The sequence below is a fragment of the Pterocles gutturalis genome, unplaced genomic scaffold (genome assembly GCF_000699245.1).
Source record: "Pterocles gutturalis isolate BGI_N339 unplaced genomic scaffold, ASM69924v1 scaffold14425, whole genome shotgun sequence".
Classification (NCBI taxonomy): domain Eukaryota; kingdom Metazoa; phylum Chordata; class Aves; order Pterocliformes; family Pteroclidae; genus Pterocles; species Pterocles gutturalis.
Genome location: NW_010146065.1, coordinates 22,079 through 44,382, shown reverse-complemented (window position 1 = coordinate 44,382; position 22,304 = coordinate 22,079). Strand labels below are relative to the sequence as shown.

General features: G+C 47.0%; 1 protein-coding gene across 1 annotated transcript in view; it reads right to left on the bottom strand.

The window, feature by feature from the left end:
* Positions 1-22,304, bottom strand: part of LOC104470614 (voltage-dependent N-type calcium channel subunit alpha-1B-like) — a gene marked incomplete at both ends in the record, with an annotated part of 46,576 nt that overhangs the window by 4,062 nt on the left and 20,210 nt on the right. The window contains 6 exons of the mRNA XM_010085600.1: positions 831-943; positions 2,653-2,685; positions 4,293-4,405; positions 12,867-13,076; positions 16,905-16,994; positions 19,645-19,701. Coding sequence (XP_010083902.1) covers positions 831-943; positions 2,653-2,685; positions 4,293-4,405; positions 12,867-13,076; positions 16,905-16,994; positions 19,645-19,701 — 616 coding nt within the window. The remainder of the gene's footprint in view (positions 1-830; positions 944-2,652; positions 2,686-4,292; positions 4,406-12,866; positions 13,077-16,904; positions 16,995-19,644; positions 19,702-22,304) is intronic.

Below are 22,304 nucleotides of genomic sequence, written 5' to 3'. Positions count from 1 at the left end.
AGCCTCAGATGCTCCCAGAGCAGAGAGAGCACAGGCAGCAGCAACACTCTTCGTATCTGTGTCAACACTGTGGTTCAGGCACCAGGATTTGGTATCCAGCAACAACCAGGGTAGCTCAGCTCACCAGATCCTCAACTCCTAAAGAACTGCCACCAGACCAGCAGCAGATAAGGGCAGCAGTCGATGGGGCTTAGAAAGTAAATAAGAAACTTTTTTCTCTTACCACAAGGAATAAGGGCTCACCCTCAGAGGAGATTTTTGTTTTAAGCAAGCTTAAAAACAACGAAAAGAAGGATGTTCTCCTGCAGCTCATCGCTGCACGGTGGAGCCCTCTGCCCCGGGGTAGGAAAGGGATGAGAAAGAAGTCAGACAAAGCTGTACAGGAGGCTGGGGAAGGAGCTGTTAATAGTCCTCATGGATGCAAATTCTGGCTCAGGAAACTCCCTAAACTGTCAACTGCCAGAAACCCAGATTGCCCAGCCAAGGGAAGGGCAGTCCCACATTTGCAATTTTCTTCCACTCCCCCACCCACTAGAGTCAGTGCAGACGCAGCATATTAGGACAGACAAGACCCTTGTGCCAGCTACTATAGGGGATTCGGAGGGTTGGTTTTGGTTTTCTTTTTCTTAAAAAAAAAACCAAAAAAACAAAAAAACCCAAGAAAACAACCAAAACAAAAAAAAAAAAAAACAAAAAAACCCAAAAAACCAACCAAAACAAAAAAAAAAAAAAAGGAGTGTGGAAAGCACGACTCCTTGCTGTGGGGCTGGTGATACAGATCTCATATGGTACCAAAAGTCTCCTGTGAGTGGAAAGGGAGCTGGACTTACTTTGTGACTTTGAAAATCCTCAGCAGTCGAAGAGCTCTCAATACGCTGATGCCAAATGAGGTACCTGGTTTCACTGCAGCCCAAATAACTTCAAATATACTCCCCACGATGACCTGCAAGAAGAATCCATTTTACATAAGGCAAAACTTCTGCTTAGTTCCTTGTGGTGCTGCTAGAGAGGCTGAGGAGAGAACACGAATCAGAGCTTGGGCTGTGATGGGTTTTTTTATGAAGGCTTCAGTAAATTCTTAAATTAGCCAACAGCACTAAAGAACCTTGTTCCACATTTTTGCAGTCCAGTCTGAAAAAGGGCAACACCTAGAAGCAGGACAGACACAGAGAGAATGACAGGAACTTGTTGCTTTCTCCTCTAGCAAGCAAACTACTTTAAAATAAACTTTTTTGAAGGACACCATAATTTTTATTTTTTTCCTTTACACTGGTTCAACTACAACTCCTTTTCCCATGCCATGCAGCCAGTCGGTCCAGCCTGCAGAGATGCAGGGGACACTGCCTCACCTTCCCCTTCCCATCAGAGGCACCGAAAGGCTTCACCCACAGGACTGCGGAGCAGCGAAGCATTAGCTCTGGGCAACATCTACCAGAAACTTCTGGCAACTGAGAGTCTTTAGGAGAACTGATTAAGACAACAGCTATTAAGAGAGCCTGCGAAGCCTCTAAGCATGCACATCCAATTGTCCGCCAGGCCCTCAGCTTCAGTTACTGAAAAAATTGTCCCCAGTCAAGGTGGTATTTTCAGTTTTGTTTTGTCTGGTTGTTTTAAAGCTGGCAGAGAATTAACTTCAAGTGATAAAGAAATCTTCTCTTCAATCCTTTATTACAAAAAGGACAAAATGGCTTAAGCACCACTGGGAAGGGCAATTACATCAACACAGACTACCGCACGGTTAATAGGAGAAGACAGGCATTTCGCTACCCATTACCGCTATTACTTGCGTTAACCTGGCATTTCAGAGCTCCCACGGACCGCGCTCCCCAGTTGCGTGAGGCAAACTATCAACACATCAGCGCTGGACCCCAGCGAGCAGCTGGTTTGTGTCGTGAGAGGGGGTGTTAATGGGAAGTCAGGGCCAGCAGAGCTTTGGCTGAATACCGGAGCAGTGCTGGGAGGCTCGGCAGCTTGGAAACCCCTTTCCTGAACACAACCCTGGATGGCTTTTGGAAAACTCAGCATTGCTTGAGGCTGCTCTGCAGGAAATGCCGTACCCTGAGCTGCAAGAAAACGGAGTGGGGAAGGGAGATATACAACAGCTGCTCATCCAGTTTCTCCCATCAGAAGAAGAAGGGACTAACATTTCTCTCCCACAGTCTCCCACACTTGGGACTCCCTCATCAACCAGCAAAAACCTTTCCTTAGACCCTCCGCATGTCACACTGATAATTAATGTTCCTGGCAGCTCAGCACAGCCTCCCGGGAGCTGTTTCACACAAGACCCCACTGGACTGTTTCTCCCAAGACTGATGTTGCTCTCATTTGTTGTTTGTCTTTTTTGCATTCGAACAGTTTCATCTTGATGGTTTGTCAAACTAAACTGACTACAGAGCTACGTGATGTTCTGGGGGGGGTGAAGCAGCTGAATTAATTCTGGGGGCTGGAAGGTGGGTGAGGAGGAAGAAACACAGCCAGAAGCAGGATCCCAGTGGATTCTCTAGAGGAAGAAGAATTAGAAACGGATCAACAGCCTTACCTCCTGGGAAACACTCGGCAAAGCTTACTGCCAGTGCTGCGCTCACCACAGCACGACACAAAGCAGAGAGACCAGCAGGCTTGTCTCCTGCTTAGTGCAAGCTCCTGACTCACCTGCCCATGACCATCGGATACAAACTCCTCTTGCTGCAGAAGGAACATCCTGGATACAAGGATCCAGTGTCAGATAAGCTGGCTGCAGTTCGGAGCCTTCCTAATCCATCAGTGAGGGACATCGGTCTCGTGCCTGTCACCGGAGAATGCACACGGGGCATCGATGCCCTTAAAATACTAACCAGGCAATACTGCTCGGCCAACAACTCTTTCACTCAGCCTTCCAAAGCTGGGGTCTTTGGGCATGCACTGAATTTAACGAAAGCAAGGTGTTAGACCCCTGGTATTCTGCAGGCACACTCTTCATCCCAGCCTTTGCAGGACGTCTTGCCAGCACAGCTGAACTTTGCCATGAGCAGGCTGCCTGCAGCCACGGGGAGCCTCTCTGCCCCTCCGATTAGGGGCTGGCTCTGAATGTGCAGACATCCAGTTATCTTACATTATCTCTGCTATTTCTGCTCTGGTTTCCTCTCATGAAAGTTAGAGTCTGTGCAGTATCCTTTGGGCTATCAGTCAGAGAGAAGGGCACAATGCACTGCAGTGACCCGAGCCAGCACCAGCGGCAATGGACACCCCGAGAGCAGAGCCTCACGCGTGGTGCAGCCTGATGCAACACCTCTGGCTGCTGGACACAGGGGATTTGTGCATCCAGGATGGCTGGTTTAATCTCAAAGTATATTTAGCTCTGAGCTTTCCCGCTGACAGTGCCAAAAAGAGGATCTGTCTCCAACTGCAGCCTTGGATTTAGGAGTGGTGGCTTACCAAAGGTAAGAATACCTCCTCCTCCCTCGCAGGAGCAGCGCTGAAGCAGGAATTTTAGCCCCATGGGGCAAAAGAATCAATCCCAGCATTTTGGCAAATAAAGACCAGAAACAACAGACTAAATCCTGGAGAGAAGGGCCGGGTGATGGGTACAATGACCTATTTTCCCCTTGCCTGTGGCTGCATCATAAGCTTCGTATCTGCTTAGATAAAGAAACGTTACAGAGCGACTCCCACCCTGGGATGCAGTGCGCAGCCCAAGCAAAGATAAGAGAAGCTAAATTAACCTCAGTGAGGACAGATTACAGCCTAATAGCTTTTAACGAATAAATTAACATCTGCATGCAGCAACGGAGTCAAAGCTGGCCCCGCTATTCGCTCTTTAAAGCTGCTGCCTCAGCCCGAAGGGGAGAGCCCGTACTGCTGCAGCAGGATGAGTTATTGCCTTTCTGCCACCTCATCCTGTGTTTAGACTTCTACTTCTGGGCACTCATGTCTGAGAAGTGCTACCTATGTATCTTGAGGTAAAGGCCATTAAATAGACGATAGGATGAGGATGTGTGGGGTTTTTTGTCTTTCAATCACCTCATCTAAATGGGAGAGAGAATCTCGCGGTAAGCAGAGCATTTACTGGTGCTGATGCTGCAAACACCCCGCAGCTCGCTGAGGAAATGAAACCCCCAGCTGCCACATTTCTTCAAGAAGGATGATAACGCGGGGAAGCGTAATGTGTTTCACTGCACCTCATTTATACAGTGACTACTCCCTGCAGAGGACACGCTTGCAGCACCATTGCCCATGGATTGCCCTTAAACACCCAACCCCAGGGAGTAACCGGAGAGCCGCACGCTTCATCCACAGAGTTGATGCCTACTCACCCCAAAGTCAAAGCAGTTGAAGGAAGAGTGGAAGTAATTTCTTGGCCCCAGTCCATACATCTTCAAAGACATCTCGGTAAGGAACAGACCCAGAAACACAAACTCTGCGAAATCTGGAAGTGGGAAAAGAGATCAAATTAGTCCACAGGACCTTGGTAGGCAGATCTCTTCATGTGGGGAACAACGGTAATTTTTCACAACATAGACTGCCTCCTGCCAGAAGAAAATCCCTTTGCAATGGCAAACAAGACCCCTGAGAACGGTTTCACGTAATTATTTCTACACTCACACGAGCTGTACTCAGCCTTCAAGAACTGTGAAGGCAGCGTTTCATGTGTACTGCCGGAAGGTTGGTATGAGCATTAAATAATATTCTCATCGTCTTTGTAAAGGAATATCAAAAGAAAGCTCTGGATCTAATACTTCTAAAGGTCTAATTTAATTGCACAGGCGATGTTTTGCAAATCTATGTTTGGGATTTCTATACCTACACAAGACGGGCACTTTTGGGAGCAGGGTGTAAGCTTTTGTAACATCCTCTCATGATAAAAATACCTTCACACGCACAGAACTGCTGCCTCCGAGAGCTCGTATTCAGAGGTGTTGTGTCTACTGTTAGCACATAGCCACATTTATTTTCATTATGCCTCCATAACCATGTAATTATGGAAGAGCAAGTTCTGTTGCCTTCTGCTTCACATATCACAGGTAAATAGGCTGTGAAGCTTTTGATGGGAAAATTTATCACCTATGATGAAACAAAGGGCAGAAAGAACATAGCTGGAGACAATTCAGTTTCCAGAACAAGTTTTTAAGACTTGAAGCTACAGAAAACACTGCCTTTAGCATTTTAAGTCACGCAAGTTTAGATCTGGAGGCCAATGAGCAACAATGGAATGATAAAAACAAAAAGGGCAAAAAACCTCTACACTACCAGAACAAACCAAAAAAGCATAAGGCAAACCTCTCCATCTAGAGAAAAGATGAGGAAAAGAAGCAAACTTCAAAGAGTGGAGGTTAATTACATTGCTTAGCGCACTACCGAAGGCTCTCGGATGCTCTAGCAGCGCAGATGCTACAGGGAAGTTGTCTTCTGTAGTTTCAGTCCTACAATCGCAGGAACGATAAAGACAAGAGGGGGCCAACTCCTCTCAAAGGTGCACACAGACAGACAAGGGGCAATGGATACAAGTTCCAACAAGGAAAATTTCAGCTCGATAATCCCAAATCCCGGGTGCAATATGTGGCTTCAGCTAAAGAGTACAGGGAAACAGAAGAGGGAATGAGGGTCCTTTCAAACTGCACGGCTTTCGCTCCGTTCCCTGCCTTGAGTGAGCGTGGTTGGCCCAGGTCCATCTTGCACTGCTGCTTGTCTTCTGAAATTGCTTGGAAAATACAGCTTCAACCATCAACAAATAAAAAGGGGTTTAAAATTTTAAATGGCAGTCATGAAATATCATGGGCATAATGTTAACTGAAATGCAGGAGGCATTAACTAGATGAGAAAGGTTTTATTAACACTTCAGTGAGGAGTCTACAAGGACACTTCTGCCAACATTTGCAATAGGAGAGGAAATACCAGCAGAGTATTAATTATACCATGGAACCTACTGTCCTAGAAAACAGGAGGAATATCGTTAAAGGAGACTATCAAGAGCAAAGTGTTCACATTTGAGGAATAAGATGACAAAGTATGAGCTCTGCAGACTCCTCGGACTTTTTCCTACCAAGAGGCAGGCTCCATCCCCTGGATCGCAGTGCTCAGGGAAGGCATGGTCACACCAAGGCAGCACACCTCCATCTCCCTCCGAGCCTGGAGTTTGCTAGGAGAAGCATGTTCACACCTGCACCACACGACAACTTCTCTCTCCCTTCTGACATGAGACGGGACAGCTCAGCGAACAAACGGTTGTTTCCACCCCAAGGGATCCCAGAGTAGGGAGTTACCCACAGTGACACTCAATCCATCTGTCAGAGTGCAGAGGGTGCGGGAAAGGGACCAGATGAACCAATGTTGGGCATGAGATGGCTGACAAGTCCAACAACATAGAAATACTGAATTTTTAAAAAACATATGTTCAGTGCTATTAAACTTCCTTGCACATAATTAAAAAGATCGCAATTGTGAAGCAGTAAGAATGTTAAAAACCTTAATTATTAATAGCTGGTCCTGTAAATCAGAATCTTAAACTAGCTTCCAGGCCAGATCCTGGAGTTCCATTCTGCACCCTGTGTACTTTGGAAATGGTAAGAAACAGAAGACAAAATGCCCCCAACAAAGCAGATGCATCTTCTCCGGGTGTGCTCCGACTTTGTGCTGCTGCTGTCACCTATTGCAGTCGTTAGCCCAGAGGGAAGCTTGCACCAGCATTTGTGCTGAGAAGAGTTTCCCATGCTGAGAAGTTCTCACTCCCATCTTTGGTTTCACACTCAGCAGAGCTCAGTAAGCCCGATGGTGGTTATTGGAATTACTGCAATGTAAAGTCTCCTGATCACAAGGACTGATGTCAAACCAATGCTTTGAAACCGATGACCTCACGGAGCAGACAAAACTTAAAATCATAGGGGTGGGTTGTAGATGTACAGAGCATCGCACAACCTCCACCTGCTTCACATCCCACTGGCAGGGAGGTTCTGATCCCCCATCTATCCACCAGCCACACCTTCAAGAGCGACATTTCAGGTACACCACATACTCTTATCACAGAATTAAAAAAAAAAAAAAAAAAAAAAAACAACCTAATTAGGGGGTTTTTACTGTAATTTTCACCAACACGTCTCAGTACACTTTGCCAAGGCAATTACATAATTTCAAAAGAAAAAAGAAGGAGGAAAGAAACGAGGATTAATGTTCAGTCGCCCATCCAGCAGAGGTATGGACAAAAACCAGGTATCAACAAGTGCGACGTTCCGTCATCAGGCTGACACATCCTGCAAGCACACGTGCAAAACCAGAATATCACAGGAGGAAAAAAAAGTCAGCGAATGCCCTCTCTAGGTAAAACAGAGTTTAGAAACTCAGAACATCCAAGAAACAACTTCCTGCTGCTGCTCTTGAAAGAACCACCCAACTTGTCCTCTCACGGCTGATAACTTCCATCTCCACCAGAGTTCAAAGCAGGCAGCGATAGCTTTATTCCAGCATGTACCAGATGCTACAAATCACAGTACTGTGAGGACAAGGGATGGAGGCAAGGAAAATACGGACACAGTGAACTCCCTGGGCAGGAGGAATTGACTGGGAATGAATCAGCTTCTCCAGCGGGTGGATCAGAAACACAATTTCTTCTGACATGGCCCTGCCCATATAATTGAAAATGCAATTTTGATGTTTGAACCTCCTGCTATTCTGACCCCACATGTAATTTAATCTACCTTTAAGCAGAAGCATCTTGTAATGCGATTTAAGGAAAAAAAGTTTGATACAAATACTCTTATTTAATTTCAAATTTGTGCTATTGGCAAAGTCCGTGCTAGCATCTTTTGCCCCACACACTTGAATTAGGTAGTTAGTGGCTCTTTTTTGTCAGTCACCCATTGATTAATTCAATTGCTGCCCCCTTGCCAAGTCCAATGTCATTAGGAGCAGGTGCTGAGCCTGCCGCTTCGGCTTCCTCTGCCCTTCCTCCTTGTACGTTAAACCATCCAGGAGGAGAACCGCGGTGAAGCACAACTTCCTGCTCTTTGACAAAGCAGACGTGAAATGTTCAGCAGACATCAATAAATATGCTCGCTTCAGAAAGCCTTTTCCTCGCAATTGCAAAAGCTGCATATTGATATCCAGAGGGAGCTGGCTCCGTGCTTCAAAGGCAAACACATCATCATGGAAAAAAGCCCAACTGCACCAAACACATGGTTCAGCATCGCACAGCACACAGGGAAGACACTCGCAGGCCATAATGGTTAAAATACTATTTTCAAATATTGTATTTATCAGAAAGGAGACATTCTGGCACTTGTTTCTAGGCAGATATAAATTCAGGAGCAAGTTCAGGATGACTGTAGTGCCAGCTGGAGAAACAGAGCTGCTTCGCGAGGGCAGCCCCAGGGGAAGGGCAGCCTGATGAGAGGGCTCCCAAGTGAAACGTTACTGATCCAATCCAAAAACTTCACACCATTGTCCCTAAGGCTGCCCCAGGAACCAGAGAGCTCTGGTTCCAGCCTTCTTCCACAGCTTTAGCCAGAGGAAGAGGAGACCACCACCACTGCTGCATGGCACCAGCCACAGAAACGCTCTGACCTGTTTCCACATTGGGCTGGCAACTTCTGCTCCAGCTACAGCATATATATATTTTAAAAGGCACAGTCCTGACTGAAAAACCCTTAACACTGCACCTCCACAGTGTGCCCACGTTATGGATTTTGTTGGTTTGTTGCCCTCACGGTTGAAGACGCATTTTTGCTGCTGCTAGATGTCAGGGGTGCTTTGCTAGGCTAGAGAGAAGTCTCTTTGTTCCGAGAATACCAGCAATGGTGGAAATTACCACAAACACATGACAATCAAGGGTGGCTGCATGAAATATACACTTCTATAGGGAACTGCAACTTATTTAATTGCAGATCGATGCTTTGGTGAGCAAAACATGCCATGTGTCCATGTGCAGGATGAGAAAACTCCTGTTGCAATGTGGCCCTGGAGTCCTCTCCACGCAGAGATGGAAACTCTCTGATCTAATTTGGGGATAATTACAGGGGCATACAGTATGTCCTGTTCTTCACCATACCCCAAGAATTCAATTTCTCATCGGCTTTTTCAATAAGACTAAAGAAAGCTCCTACAGTTCCTTTTTTCAAAGCAGTTGCAGCAATACGGAATATCAAGCGGAGAAAGCTAATCAGAACAATTCAACAGCAGAAAAGTTAAAAGAAAAGACCAAGGGAAAAATAAATCAGTGCAGACCCGTAGGCTTTTACCAACCATTCTGTAAGTAAAATTAATTTATAATGTAATTAAACTTTTCCCCAGAGGGACAGGTATAATTGAATTAGAGGTGCCTGGGTAGAGTTTCAGGGTTTAGCGGATCCTCCCAGACTTTACCACGCTCCTCTCCCACTGCTAGCTCACACAACTCCTCATCAGTTCATTTCTAAGCACTTTCCATGAAAAAACATCATTAGTATCGGCTATTTCTCTCTTGCTCTACATCCAACCAGACAAGTCCTACTCCTCTGTAGCAAAGTTCACTCATCACGGATTAACTTTAAAACCATTTTAAAACTCTGTCACTCTTACAGCTCAAGGATTTTACCAAGTATTCCCAGGAGCTGCTTAAAATCCCCTGGTTTTGTGATATCTCATTCTGCCTGTATCAAACGGATTTGTGCACGGATCTTGGACAGAACGGGGCTTTCAAGCAGCACTCCTCGAGGGCTCAGCCACGGCTGGGCTCCTTCACCAACGCGTTTGGTGCAGGATTGCTCAGGATGGCTGCAGTCCCGTGCATGCAGGAGTGAGGGGTCAAGTCCAGTCTTACCCTGACTGCAATAGTGAAATAATCAGTTAGTCCACGCAAAGTCCCACGTACCTTGAGGCGTAAAATATTAAACTTTAGATTAGTAGGAAATATTATAGTATGAAAACTGTATCATCAGGAAAGCAGGCAGAAGCCTTTAGGTTATCACCAAGGTGAAGACAGGCATGAATACAGCACTGCAGCTCATTGCCCCGGAGAGCTGGGAGGGTTTGGAGGTATGGGACTCTTGTAATTTAAGAGGTTGAATTTAGGAGCCATTTCAGTGGACAATTCTCAAAAGTTTTTTGTTCTGAAAATTACATTAAAAGAGCTTTCTTCCCAGAGTTTCCAGTACATTATGCTGTAAGACAGACCGGAGACAATCCTCCCTGGAATGAACTCATGGTGCCTCTGCTCCTCTTCTTGGGGAAAACTACCTTGGAAACAAAACCAAACCACACCACCACCCCCCCAAGTTACCTAGAGCACCTTAGAATTTCCGTAACGACCATTCTTTCTGCATCTCTGGCTTTTATTTCTGCGTCACGGTGGTTAACCTTGTACTACTCCATTTAAAGACCCAATGCTTGTACCTATACGAGAACATCCACAAAGCCTTTGATTCCCTCAGGTATTGGGGTTTGGCCATGCCCCATCCCTGTGTTGCCCCTCCCCAGTTACAGTGTTGTTTCTAGCGGCATTTATCTGTAGCCATTAGTATTTCTTTTAGTGAATCTAAGGGATGGATTTGGGAAACATCTGCCCAGGTGTTTTCTTATTGACAAAGGACACCCGGGCCCTACAGTAAATGGCAGTGCAATGACACGAAGACATGTCAAGGGCAGACGAGATGCAGGAAAACACCTATGGCCGAAAGGATGCTGAGGATTTAACATATGGTTCTTTGGTGGTTTTTCTGACTTTCCCATTAAAAATAATTCAATGGGATCACTTGTTCTTAGCTAGGTAGCACTCCAGCACCAAGAAATTAAAATGCGCTACCCAAGTTCTCCTGAAATTAATTCACAGTATCGGGTGCTATGGGCAGATCCAGAGCTCCTGAAAGAAGGATCCACCCCAATTCCTGATCCCAGGTACAACACAATTTCAATCTTCCCTACTTTTTCTCTTTAGGTACAGAAGTAGGCTGGAAACCTAATTTACGGCCTCTGTCCCAGGTCCATTTCCCACTTGGAGCTGTAGATTTAATTCTAATCAGCAGAAGCACCCCTGTCAGCTTTCATACGAACTTCAAGTAGAAGTTGCTGGCTCAAAGATTTCTTAATCTTCTCTTAGAAAAGTGACTGCATAAGGTGTTCCCAAAACTGAGTTTGGAAATCTGAAGTCTTCTTTTTTGAGTTGAAAGAATCCGTGTGGGGTTTTTTTTCTAGACTTTTAGTCCTAATTCAAGAGGAAATCTTAAGCCTCAACCTTCTAATTACTCTGCCAATCTAGCTTATTATTTCCTCTGTTAAATTTAGGAAACTAATAAGGAAGACTGACTTCTCTGCTGTGTAGTCTGTCTCACTTTTCAGTCTAAATCTTGTAAAAAAAAAAAAATCCAACCCAGAGTTGAAAGAAGTTTACTGTCCTTCTTATTCATCTCTCACTAATAGCTCCAGTTACCTGCCAGTATTAAATCCTCCAGCAAACATCAATAGGGAGCTTTTTGAAGTCTGAGCAGCTAGTATTCTCGACCTTTTAGGTCTGCAAAAAAATACTTCAAAAGTTTGCCTCTTTATCATAAGGTAAGAAGTATTTAAGTATCTGATTTATATAGAAATCAATGAAAATTAGGTAGATAAGTATCTTTAATGATCTAAGCCACAGTTATTAAGTCAGACTGTTTGAAATATTTGGGTTTTTTTTCCTAGTCTTCTGTTCTCTTGCTTCAGAAGTTTTACTTAACAAATTCTGAACTAGCCACATCTGAATATCTGAACAAATTATCTGCTCCTGGCCATTTTATAGATTCGGAAGTGGCCAATGCAATGGCTCTGACTTCCAGAAAAAAAACCTTTAAAGTCCTTCCTTTCAGAAGGAAAAATTTGCAGTGTACCATTTTCAGTGTCACCATATTCCTGCCTTACCAATTTCTACAAGTCCCCCAGCTCTAGGAATCATAGCCTATAACATTCATTAAAAAAAAATTTACAAAGCTCTGTTCCTCACTGGCCACATTTTGTTTAAACAAGCTTCGGGAGCAAGTCTGCAGCCTCAGCGTAACACTGTGATGTGCAAAGGCTCTGATTGCCTCCACTGCTTATTCATCATAGGACAGACCAATATGCAATTAAAAAAAAATAAAAATCATACTTCAAAAGCACTTCTCGACTATCTGAAGCCTAAACCAATAGGTCACCACAGGAACCCAATGGAAGTAAAGCTTTTGCACACATATAACATAATCTGCTGTATGGTATCATTTCTATCACTACTGCACATATTTTTCCAGAAGGGCATCATGACATCCATCCCATTGAATCACACACCGTTAGTAAGGAAGACACAATTGTCCAACAAGACCTTCTGTAAAGTTAAAACCTTTTAAAGAATATGACAATAATTGTTACGACTGTAGTGAACTCCAGTATGATCCTACAAGCACAGACAGACATTCTTCTCTCCCAGGTAGCACTGGCCATTGCACATGCTGCTCTCCCAGGGGCATCAGAGCTGCAGAGCTCTACATATGTCCACAATAAAAATAACCCATGGATGCAGATCTGCTGCAAAGTGTCATGAATTCTGCAGTTCTCTGGGCAGACCCTGATCAGACAGAGAAACCTGCCCTCATCCAAGTGCAGAGCCATCACCCCTCCTTTCAGAAAGCCTGCTACAGAACAAACATTTCTGCAGTGTTACAAGATTCACACACAGTTGAATCTGAAGTTTCAGATAACATTTAGGATCACATTCCCATCTCAAACCAGTATCACATCCTGGTGGATTTTTTCTGAATGGTATGTCTCCATTACTCTTGAGTTACCAGAACCACTCAATGCATCCCTCCTCCGAGGGATGATGGAAAACCAGACCTCACGGGGACGTGACAGCAGCGCTCAGAGTGATCAAAAACGCATGAACTCGTTAAAGGAAAGGTGAAGTCCCTGGTACTCACACAGCGCAGTGGTGAGCTTCTCCGGCTGGTCGTAGTGCACCATCGCGACGCAGAGCGTGTTGAGGGCGACCACGCAGAGGACGATCCAGTAGAAGCTCTGAGCTTTCACCATGCGCCGGATAAAGAACCGGAACATCTTCTCTTTCCTCCGAAAGTAGGATGAGCTCTCGTTCTTCCCACTCTTCAAACTGGCACGGGCAAAAGGAGAACCTGAGACAGAAAGAAGAGTCACCACACCACAGCCCAGCAGGCAAAAGGCTGAAGGATGCTCCCAGGCACACAGACCCTCTCCCAAGCACCAGCAACATGGCTGAGCAGAAAGCTGGGCACACCGACGATGGGCTGAGCAAGGGCACCTCGCCTGCCATGACATCGTGAGGGATGAAGGCTGGGATTTTAAAACTGCATGAATGAATGCCCAGCTCCACCATCTAAAGAAACTGGGCTTCCAGTCCCTTGAAGCAATTTGGATTGTCCCAGTTTAATGCAGAACTTTTGGTTTCCCAGTTGACCGGAGGGACAGTACCAGGCACAGAGGTATGTCTGCCCGTGGTGTGGAGCAGATCCTTATGGAGCTGGATAGCTGCCAACGGGAAAGCTGGTCACCACTTCCCCTGCTCCAAGGACCAGGCAAAGCTCCAGCCCTTCCTAACGAACTGAGTGAAGTCTCCTTATTTTCCTCTCCAACTTCATGTAATTCTACAGCAGAGGGCTCAATCTGCCTCCATGCATCGTATTTTGGGCACAGCTACTCATTTGTATCAATTCTGCTTGTATCAGCTACATTTCCAGTCTGGTCTGAAACCCTGGAAAAGAGTCAAATGCTTTAACAATAGGAAGCTGACGGAAGAACTGATTTCTAATGTAAGCTCTCCCCCTGCGGTAGCAGGCACTGTTGAAACAAATGATGAAAAGGCAATCTCCGGCCAGTGCTGAGACAGGAGAAATCAGCACACGTTAGGAATAAACACCCATTGGAGTTCCTCTGCAACAGCCCGCTGCCTGTTTCACACCGGGCTGGCACCGCTCAGCAATTGCTAACAAACCTTGTTTGAAGATGGTTTGTGGCAAGATAATATGCTATTGCCCTTCCCCATCGTGGGACGGAGCATCCCAGCAGGTAGGGGTGACCAGGACACACACCGTCCTGTCTTGGCCCAAGCACCATGAGAGCAGATGACTTGCACGGGCTGTCGTTGGAGACGGCTGAAGAACGTGAACACAGTGTTCTGGCTGCGGCAGCCAAATTTTGGAGTATGCTGTCTTACTTTTCAACACTTGGAAGGGGAGGGAATCTTATCCTGTTTCATCCTGCAATAGCTTCAACCACAGCGCCCATAAGAAAGGACGAAGCATCCAGATGTGACAGCAACGGGTTCTCCAAGCCTCACAGCTACACCGCGCCGTCTCCCCAGTACAAAGCAGGCTCTCTGCTCCGTTTCGCATTCCTGGCCATCCACCAAACACACCAAATGCAGCACTGGCCCTGGCCAGGCTTTGAACAAACTCCCTGCAGAATAGCTCAGTGTGCTGTTGTTCTGTTAGTTTGATAATCCTCCTTTTGTCAGTTAGAAAAAAAAAAATCATTTAAAAAAATCATATTGCTTATCTATTGCTTTAAAACAACAAACTGAACTACAGGTTAAGATACAGGCTGCACTGTATCGTAATACTGTCTAGCAGGTAAAGACCTCTCAGACACTGAAGCCAGTCTATTCGCTCAGATTTACATGGCAACAGTCTGCTGCCCTTTCGTCCCCTCTCTACTGATCTTCCAGAACAGTAAAGCAGCAATGCACATTGTGTATTTAAACTGATCTAAACGTAGAAAACATCCACTTCTCTGGACAATCTGGCAATCGAGACAGTGCCCTGTGTCTACAGCGTGGAGGGTGAGAAGCCAGAAGGAGCCCGCATCTACCTCTGCACGCTTATTAGTGCGGAAAGAAAGGCTGAGAGTTAGGAGGAAAGAAAAGAAAAAACGTTAAGAACAACTCCAGAGAACACACTGGGAAGTGTTTACCACTATAGGGCTCTATAATGCAATTATAAGGCTCATTGAGGTACTTGTGTTTGAATTAAAGTGCAACGCATTCAGTCAACGGCCAGCAAGAGACCTGTCAACGTCCCTACGGCTCTGGTCTGCATCTTCACGTTGCACTCAGTGATTAGCTGGTTAGTTCTTCCCCAGTCCTTATGCTCCCATCAGCCAGACTTTATAGGAAACCATCCAAAAAAACCTCTTCTCAAAAACATATTTTTTATGCATAATTGCCCATATGACACGATTGTTTATGTTATGCAGAGCTTCAGCCTTTTCAGGAGCCTGCAGAACTATCTGCCTTATCCATTTCTTCTCTTCTGCCTTGTTCCACAAATCAAAATCAAAAACACTTTTCCCAAGTGGGTGAACCACTCGCAGAAGGTGGAAAGCACTGCTGTTATTTTCCCTGCCATATGCTCCTGAGACAGTTCCCAGCTCTGCATCAGATTATCTCCGAGCCCAGATGCTCCGGCATCCGTTGCCACCTGAAATGGTGAATTCAAAGATCTGTTCATGTGGCATGGGTGCCCAGAGCCTGGAGGGACTTGGATGTGAATGCAAAGGTCTCGTTATTATTGCAACCATGAACAACTGTTCCAAAAATGACCATTCCTTGTTAATCCATGCAGGGATCTGAGCTGTTCAGAATAAAACAAAACCAAACCACACACGGTTGCTGCATTTTTGTGCTCTTTCAGCAGCAAACCTCTCTTAGAGGTGTCAGCAGTTTAGCCAGAAAACCTGCAGCCTGCTCAGCCTGGGGGCCGGTGGCAGTTCAACAGTGGGTGATGGTGTCAGTGACATGCTGAGCAACATTCACTTCCTGCAACCCCGTCTTCATTTAAAGGGGAAAAAAAAAAATCGCAGTAGCTGTAATATCTGAAAACATTAACACCAGATTTCCAGAGAGCATTTCAGGCACTCATGCTCGCAAGCATATACAGACAGTTACTCTCAGATGTGCTGTTTGTGCTGCTACTCTGAGGCATCCAGGATTTGCTGCTTCGTGGTAACTGGGGTGCCAAGCCAGTTCTTGGGAAGATAATGAGAATTTCGGCTGCTTCAGCAGCAAAACAAAACACAGACTCAAACAACAGGGACAGGAATAAGCAAAATAGCTAACTCCAAAGCAGTTGGGAAGATGCCTCCCCAGCCAGCACGTAAAAGCCCACGACTGCACCATCTTTCTGCTGATGTCCAAAGATCTCCCCTTAGATGAGGTGCTGCGGGCTCAGAGCCTGCCTCCCTTTGCAAACCCCAGCCCTGCCTCCTGCCTCTCCACCCGGCAGCGTCCCAGGAGGGAACTGGCTCCCGGGTACCTGCAGGACAAGCAGGACTCCTGCAGCCTGACAGCATCTTAGTCTCCAGAACTGAAGACACCAAATTCGCAGCATGAGTGCTGCGCTGTGCAGGATGGCACGCTCTGCACTGGAGGTATGGGGGTAATCACCCACAGGTGTGCATCTCCATATCTGGCTTTAAAAATGTAGAGAATGGCTTTAAGACCTTCTTCTAAGACAAGGCTGAGAGAATCAGGGCCACTGCCCAGTATCTCCCAGTAACCGTTCACACAGCAAAGGCTGCAAAGCTCCATGCTGTGTGTTAGTGACAGACGTGACTGAGTGTCCACGTCCTCTCCTCCCCACAACAGATGGGGCTGAGCAGCATTGTTTGACATATTTGGGTTTCGTTTGCATGAACAAGCACGTTCCCAGCAGAATCCCGGGATGGCCAAGGCAGCAGGGATTCCCCAAGCGTTTCGGCAGGGCGCTTTTCAAGGGTGCAGCATGCAAGAGCTGAGCCGGGCAGCGTGGGGGAGAGGGTGAAGCCACAAAGCCATTTGCTTTGGGAAGTCGAGTGCTGCTGCAGGAGCAGTGAGGGTTCTTCTCCTTGAAACTGCAGCTTCTGGAGCAAAGGAGCCGCTTGGAGGAAACATGACAGGGACACGTTCAGGTGGAGATCTAAACCTCGGGGAATGCGAAGCCAGTACTCACCAACGGAGCAAATGTCTGTGAAATGGTCCTCACCTTCTTCAGCATGAATCAGGTCATTTTTGCTCTTCTTTATTGCGGCTCTTTTCAACACTGTGTGCAAATTAAAGAGAAAACGCCCCGTGAGCATTCAGAGTGGATTCCCTCTCCCCCTCCCTTCACTCTCCAGGGCCAGCGTTTCCTTCCCAAAGCCAGCTTCAAGCTCTCACACAAGGGTAAAGCTGGAGCACATCAGACAACCTACAACCTTGCAGGGCCTCCGCGTGCTTCGATGCCAGGGTCCTTTATTGATTGAACCTTCGTGGAGGTTTGCCAGGCGGAGCTCTGCACGCTCACACACCACCCCAGCAGATGCAGGAGGAGGGTGGGGGGGGTCACTGTAGCTGCTGGACCTTTTAGCACAGCGGAAAGGCTGGGCAGGGTCACTGCGTCTTTCTGAGCCCCGGTGGGTTATGAGATGAGTGCTTCTGTCCATTAAAAACATTAACGCTGTTTACAGTGTGCACCATTAAGACGTTAGCGTTTACGGTGCTGGGATACCACAGAGCAATGCTGTAAGCAGCAGAACCGGTGAAAGGAACCGCCACAAATCAGTGAACATGCTCCTAGTAGCGACCATTGTGTATCTCCTTCCCTCTGGGGACATCGTAACGCTTTGAAAACACGCTTTGTCCAACAGCACGTTTTGTGGGGAGGGCAAACATCGCCACACCACTTTATTCAATGGGGAAAAAAAAATTGCAGCCTAAGGCTTGGAGAGGTTTGCGCTGTTCCCCCAGTGCACGAGGGGTAAGGCAGGACCAGTGTGGATACCGGTCCCATCACCACCTACCTGCAAAAACCTTGAGAACTAGCAGAAAAAAAATACATCGATACAGTTTTGTAACAGCTCCAAGACACACAGGAACTAAGCACCGTTTTCGATCAGCAGTAAGACACCCCACGGTGTGGTGATACATACTGGTCAGTGGCACACACAGCAAACCACGCACTCTGCAGCGACTGCCCTGGGGTAGGTTCCTACGCGAAGTTCCCCTCGCCCTACACAAATCTCCCTGACCTCGGCAGGGAAAGGGATGCGCTTCTTCCTCCGCAGCTAAGGCAAGCGTTAGTGCTTTTGTCACGTCAGGAACACACAGAACATCACCCAGGTTTGGAAAGGCTCGGAGAGGAGGGGATGCTCTGAACCTGTGATCTGGATCCAGGTTTTTGCAAATAACTGCTTTTGCTCTTTTCTTCCCCACCCAGCAGTAGGCTGAACCCTCACTCCCAGCAATACCAGCTCTTGGGTCCTTCAGGCTGCATCTCTCCCAGTACACTCCAGTAGGTCCAGGGCCATTCCCAGCACTGGAACACAACCAGCCCTGGGAGGAAAGTTTACAACACTGTCTGGCATGAGTCAAGCACCTTCTTCTTTATCTTCTCCCCCAGAGAACTCCTGGGTGTGTTCAGCAATTGGGTTGTGCCATCTCTCCAGGCACCCCGGCTGCAATGTCCCTCTGTTTTGGAGACTGAGACAATTTACCAGCATAGGTGTGGGCTGCTCCATACCAGTTGGCATCAACGCTGGGACCACTGCCAGGCTCCTTTAGCTTAGTATAGAGGGAGCCTTACTATAGCTGGGTCTTTACTCCTGTACCCACCTCTATTCTTACGCCACTCTTTTCTTCCAGACACTCATCGCAACTCGAGACTAACAGCCCTGGCTGCACCCACGTGCTGGACAAACACACGCACACCCACGCACCTGCACACACGCACGAAGATTTGCCAAGCACACCTCACCCTGACCTTCTGCAGCCCCAGCTCTTCCTCCCCCGAGTCCTCCTCGCACCCAGGTCCCCAGCCTGGCCAAGGCAGATCCACAAGCGGGTGCCCCAAGGAGCCGCGCGGCTCGGAACAAGGTGCAAAACCACCCGGGAAAGCATCACCGGTGACCTGGGTGCGTGGGGCTGCGGGGGGGAAGCACTGCCCCGCTGTGCCGCCTAAGCCCCTGGTGATTTGCAATCCACTCACCCGCTGCTAGTCTCTGCCGGTGCCGTGCCTTGTTGAATCGGCCCTTCCGAGGCGGCCCTCCCTGACAGTGAATGGGAGGAGAAAAAAAAAGAGGAAGGAAAAGGGAGGGGAGGGGAAAGGAGGAGAGATGGGAGGACGAAAGATGGTCAGAAAAGGGAGAGGGAAGAATCTTTAACTGAACTTTGACTGGCTGTCGCATCCTAAAGAGCTCATCGGTCTGGAGGCACAGGGAGAGCGGTCCCCATCCTGCAAGGCTAGGGTCACACGTCGGAAGGTCGGATCACCACACCCTGTTATGTCTTACTGCTTACAAGTAACAGGGGTCTTAGTCTTTTTGTCAAAGCCATTTGGAAACCTCGGTTTAGAGCCCTGCCTTCTCTCAATCAATGCATTTCTCTCCTGGCATCCTCTCTGCAGCCTATCCCTGACACAGCCACCCACGCTCGGCTGACGGGTGTCCCCATCACGCTGCGGTCCCCCAGGCAGCGTAGGGACTGCCCGACCCCAAGGGCAGATCCCCATCCCAGGGTGGTGTGTCACGTAACTGCTCATCATCCACCTGCAACCTCAGAAAGACCCAATATGGGAAAAGGGACTCTTTAGCTCGACTTATGCCAAGTGCATGCAAGAGTGTGCTCCTCACACCCTCCTGGTTACAGCGGAAAGCCACGTCAGCGTGAACCTCTCACGTACCACAGGAGCAAAACCACACAGCAGAATGACCTACCGTCCAGAGGAGATTTCTCTTCTGCATTCTTGTCTTCCTCTGCCAGCATGACCTCCTCTGTAAAAGGAAAAACAGCAAAGTTCAACCTCAGATTTATCCCATCCCTGCTCTAAAACCAGCCGAGATGGATGCAGGAGGCATCTGTCCCAGCTGCCACCAACCTACCCCCACTGTATTTCCCAGTGACACCCAGTCCGTGGAGGAAGGGCTGGCTCAGAGAGCCATGTTCCTCACCCTGTGCCCCTCTTGCACCGGGGGAGGAGGCCAGATAAGCCACTGGACAACTGTAGCACTTCCTCCGTGATTTCCCTTCCACAGTAAACGACCCACTCCAGTTTCTTTACCCGGCCATCTGGAGAGCAAGAACCTTCCTTCAGACCCAAGCAAGACCACAGGGTTCCACCAGCCAGAGGATGGCCCCTCATACATTGGAGATGCTGTTTGAGGGGTGAAAGATGCTCAACACTCTTTGCTGCTCTTCTGGCTCCAGCAATAAGACCAGCACTCCAGGCCAGGGGAAAAAAAATTCTGTCTCATGGCCCAGGGTAAGACAAGCAGGACTGGCTGCTGCATGTCAGCTGTGCCACATCGCAGGGGACAGAATGACACCCAGTAGCTACTGGATGAAATCTTTGTTCAAATAAAACCCACAGCAAAGCAGCCATGGGGGAGTTCTGGCTGGGAGCGCTCAGGTTGTGCAATACGTGCAAGAACGTCACCGTTGGGTTTCCATCGCTGTACAACTCATCTCCAAAATACAAGTTTATATTCTCCTACAGTGAAAGAATTTAGAAAACACTGAAAAAACCAACCACCCAAAACTGACTCATTTTTTATTTGCATGAAAGACAACCAAATTTCCTGAGGTTTCACCGTGCAAATGTCATCACCCATGTCAATTTGCAGCACACTCCATGCTGTGCCAATAATTGAAACCATACAGTTCATACAGTCTGAATGTCTGAACCACAATTTTTAGCTTGATGTTGTAAAATCATCTAAAGATTTTCTTCTAAAGGTCAATCTAAAGCCAACAAAATATTGAGTTGGCAGCTGGTAAACTGTACACGTCCTTGTGTTATTAAAAATGACAAATTCTTTCACATGTTTGGCAGAGATGTAATTTGGGATCTTACTAAATCATCTGACACTGTGTTCCCACTAAATTTTGCTTTAAAGTCCATTTAAGCCAGCCTAGATGGAAGGGTAGCTTACAAAAAAAACCAAAACCCCAAAAACACCACCAAAAAACCAAACAAACCACAGGCCAAACATCAAAGTGTGCAGCTGAAAGCTGTCTGGAAGAACACTAGAGGGATCAGAACTACCATGCGAGCCTTATATAATCTCTTTATTAATCATCTGGGAGAAAGAATGAATGATACATTAATAAGACGACAAACTGAGACGGCTAAAAAATAATATTCAGGAGCAAGACTGAAAACCCAAGCAGATGAGAACAAAATAAGAAAAGTAGTGCCCCAGGGAAGGGTTAGAGGGCAAGGAAAGCAATGGTGCTCAGAGAGGGTTAAAAAATGTCAGGTGAGCTAACAACTTGAAAATGCATTAAATCCTCCCCAAAACCCACAAGTTAATACAATTCAGTTGCTCTCCAAGGCTCTTTAAAACAGGACAGAAAACTGAAATGGGCTTTTTTTGGTAGTTCAAGAGAGATCTCTCTCTAAAAGGCACCTCAGAAACCAAAAGTTCTTCCAAAGTCTCGTCTTGGGAAAAGCTGAGCTGGTGTTTTGGGGCTAAAAATATGGAGGGAGTTAAACAGCAATTAATAATGAACCTGAGGTTTCATAAACCAGAGTGCTAAACGCCAGTGGGAGCTCAGAGTTTGCCAGGTGTGACAATTTGATATCAACGTATCTCCACCTCCAAAGCACATGCTCTTTGAGACAACTGCAAACCAGCTGAGCCTTCGCCCCAAGTTCAGGGCTCGGAGTAGATGCCCAAACCTATCCCCATACATAGACACAGCTCACCAGGGCTCAGCTTTATTGTTCCCTTAAAACAAACAAAATCCAGGTTTTGACTGTGCAGTTCCCCACTCTCCTGCACCATTGCTCCCATTCTCTCCCTTGATAGTCTCTCCTGTCTTGTATCCTCCGGGAAACTAAAGGACCACATCTCCCCCAGTGAGGCTTTACACAGTTTTTAAGCCCTGCTAAAATGACAGCTTGGCAGACTAGTCCTCATTGCTAGGATTTATTTTTCTTAACCAGGATCAGAAGTTGCATTGCCTTTAGTCTCGGTAACACAGAGAATGGAAGAAGATAATTAGGATGCCTGAAACCCCCCCGAACAACAGTGGCTCTACATGAGAAGAGATACTCAACAAAGAGACAGCATAACATCAGCGACTTCCAGCCTCCAAACACAGGCACAGGGGCTTCGTTAGGCGATCAGAGTGAGAGGAGCCTCAGCAGCGAGATTAATTGCTGGTCATTAAGTACTGACAACACACGGGACGTTACAGGAGTGGAACTAAAGGCAAACCTTACACTGAGGAAGCGGCAATCAGCCACTTCCAACAAAACCAGGCAAAGCAGCAGGGAAGCGTGGCACCCCTCTTTGGCATGGGGAGACAGGACACCGTGGGCTCAAAAGAGCAGATTACAGGGAATAACTCACAGTCAACAGGCAAGTTAAAA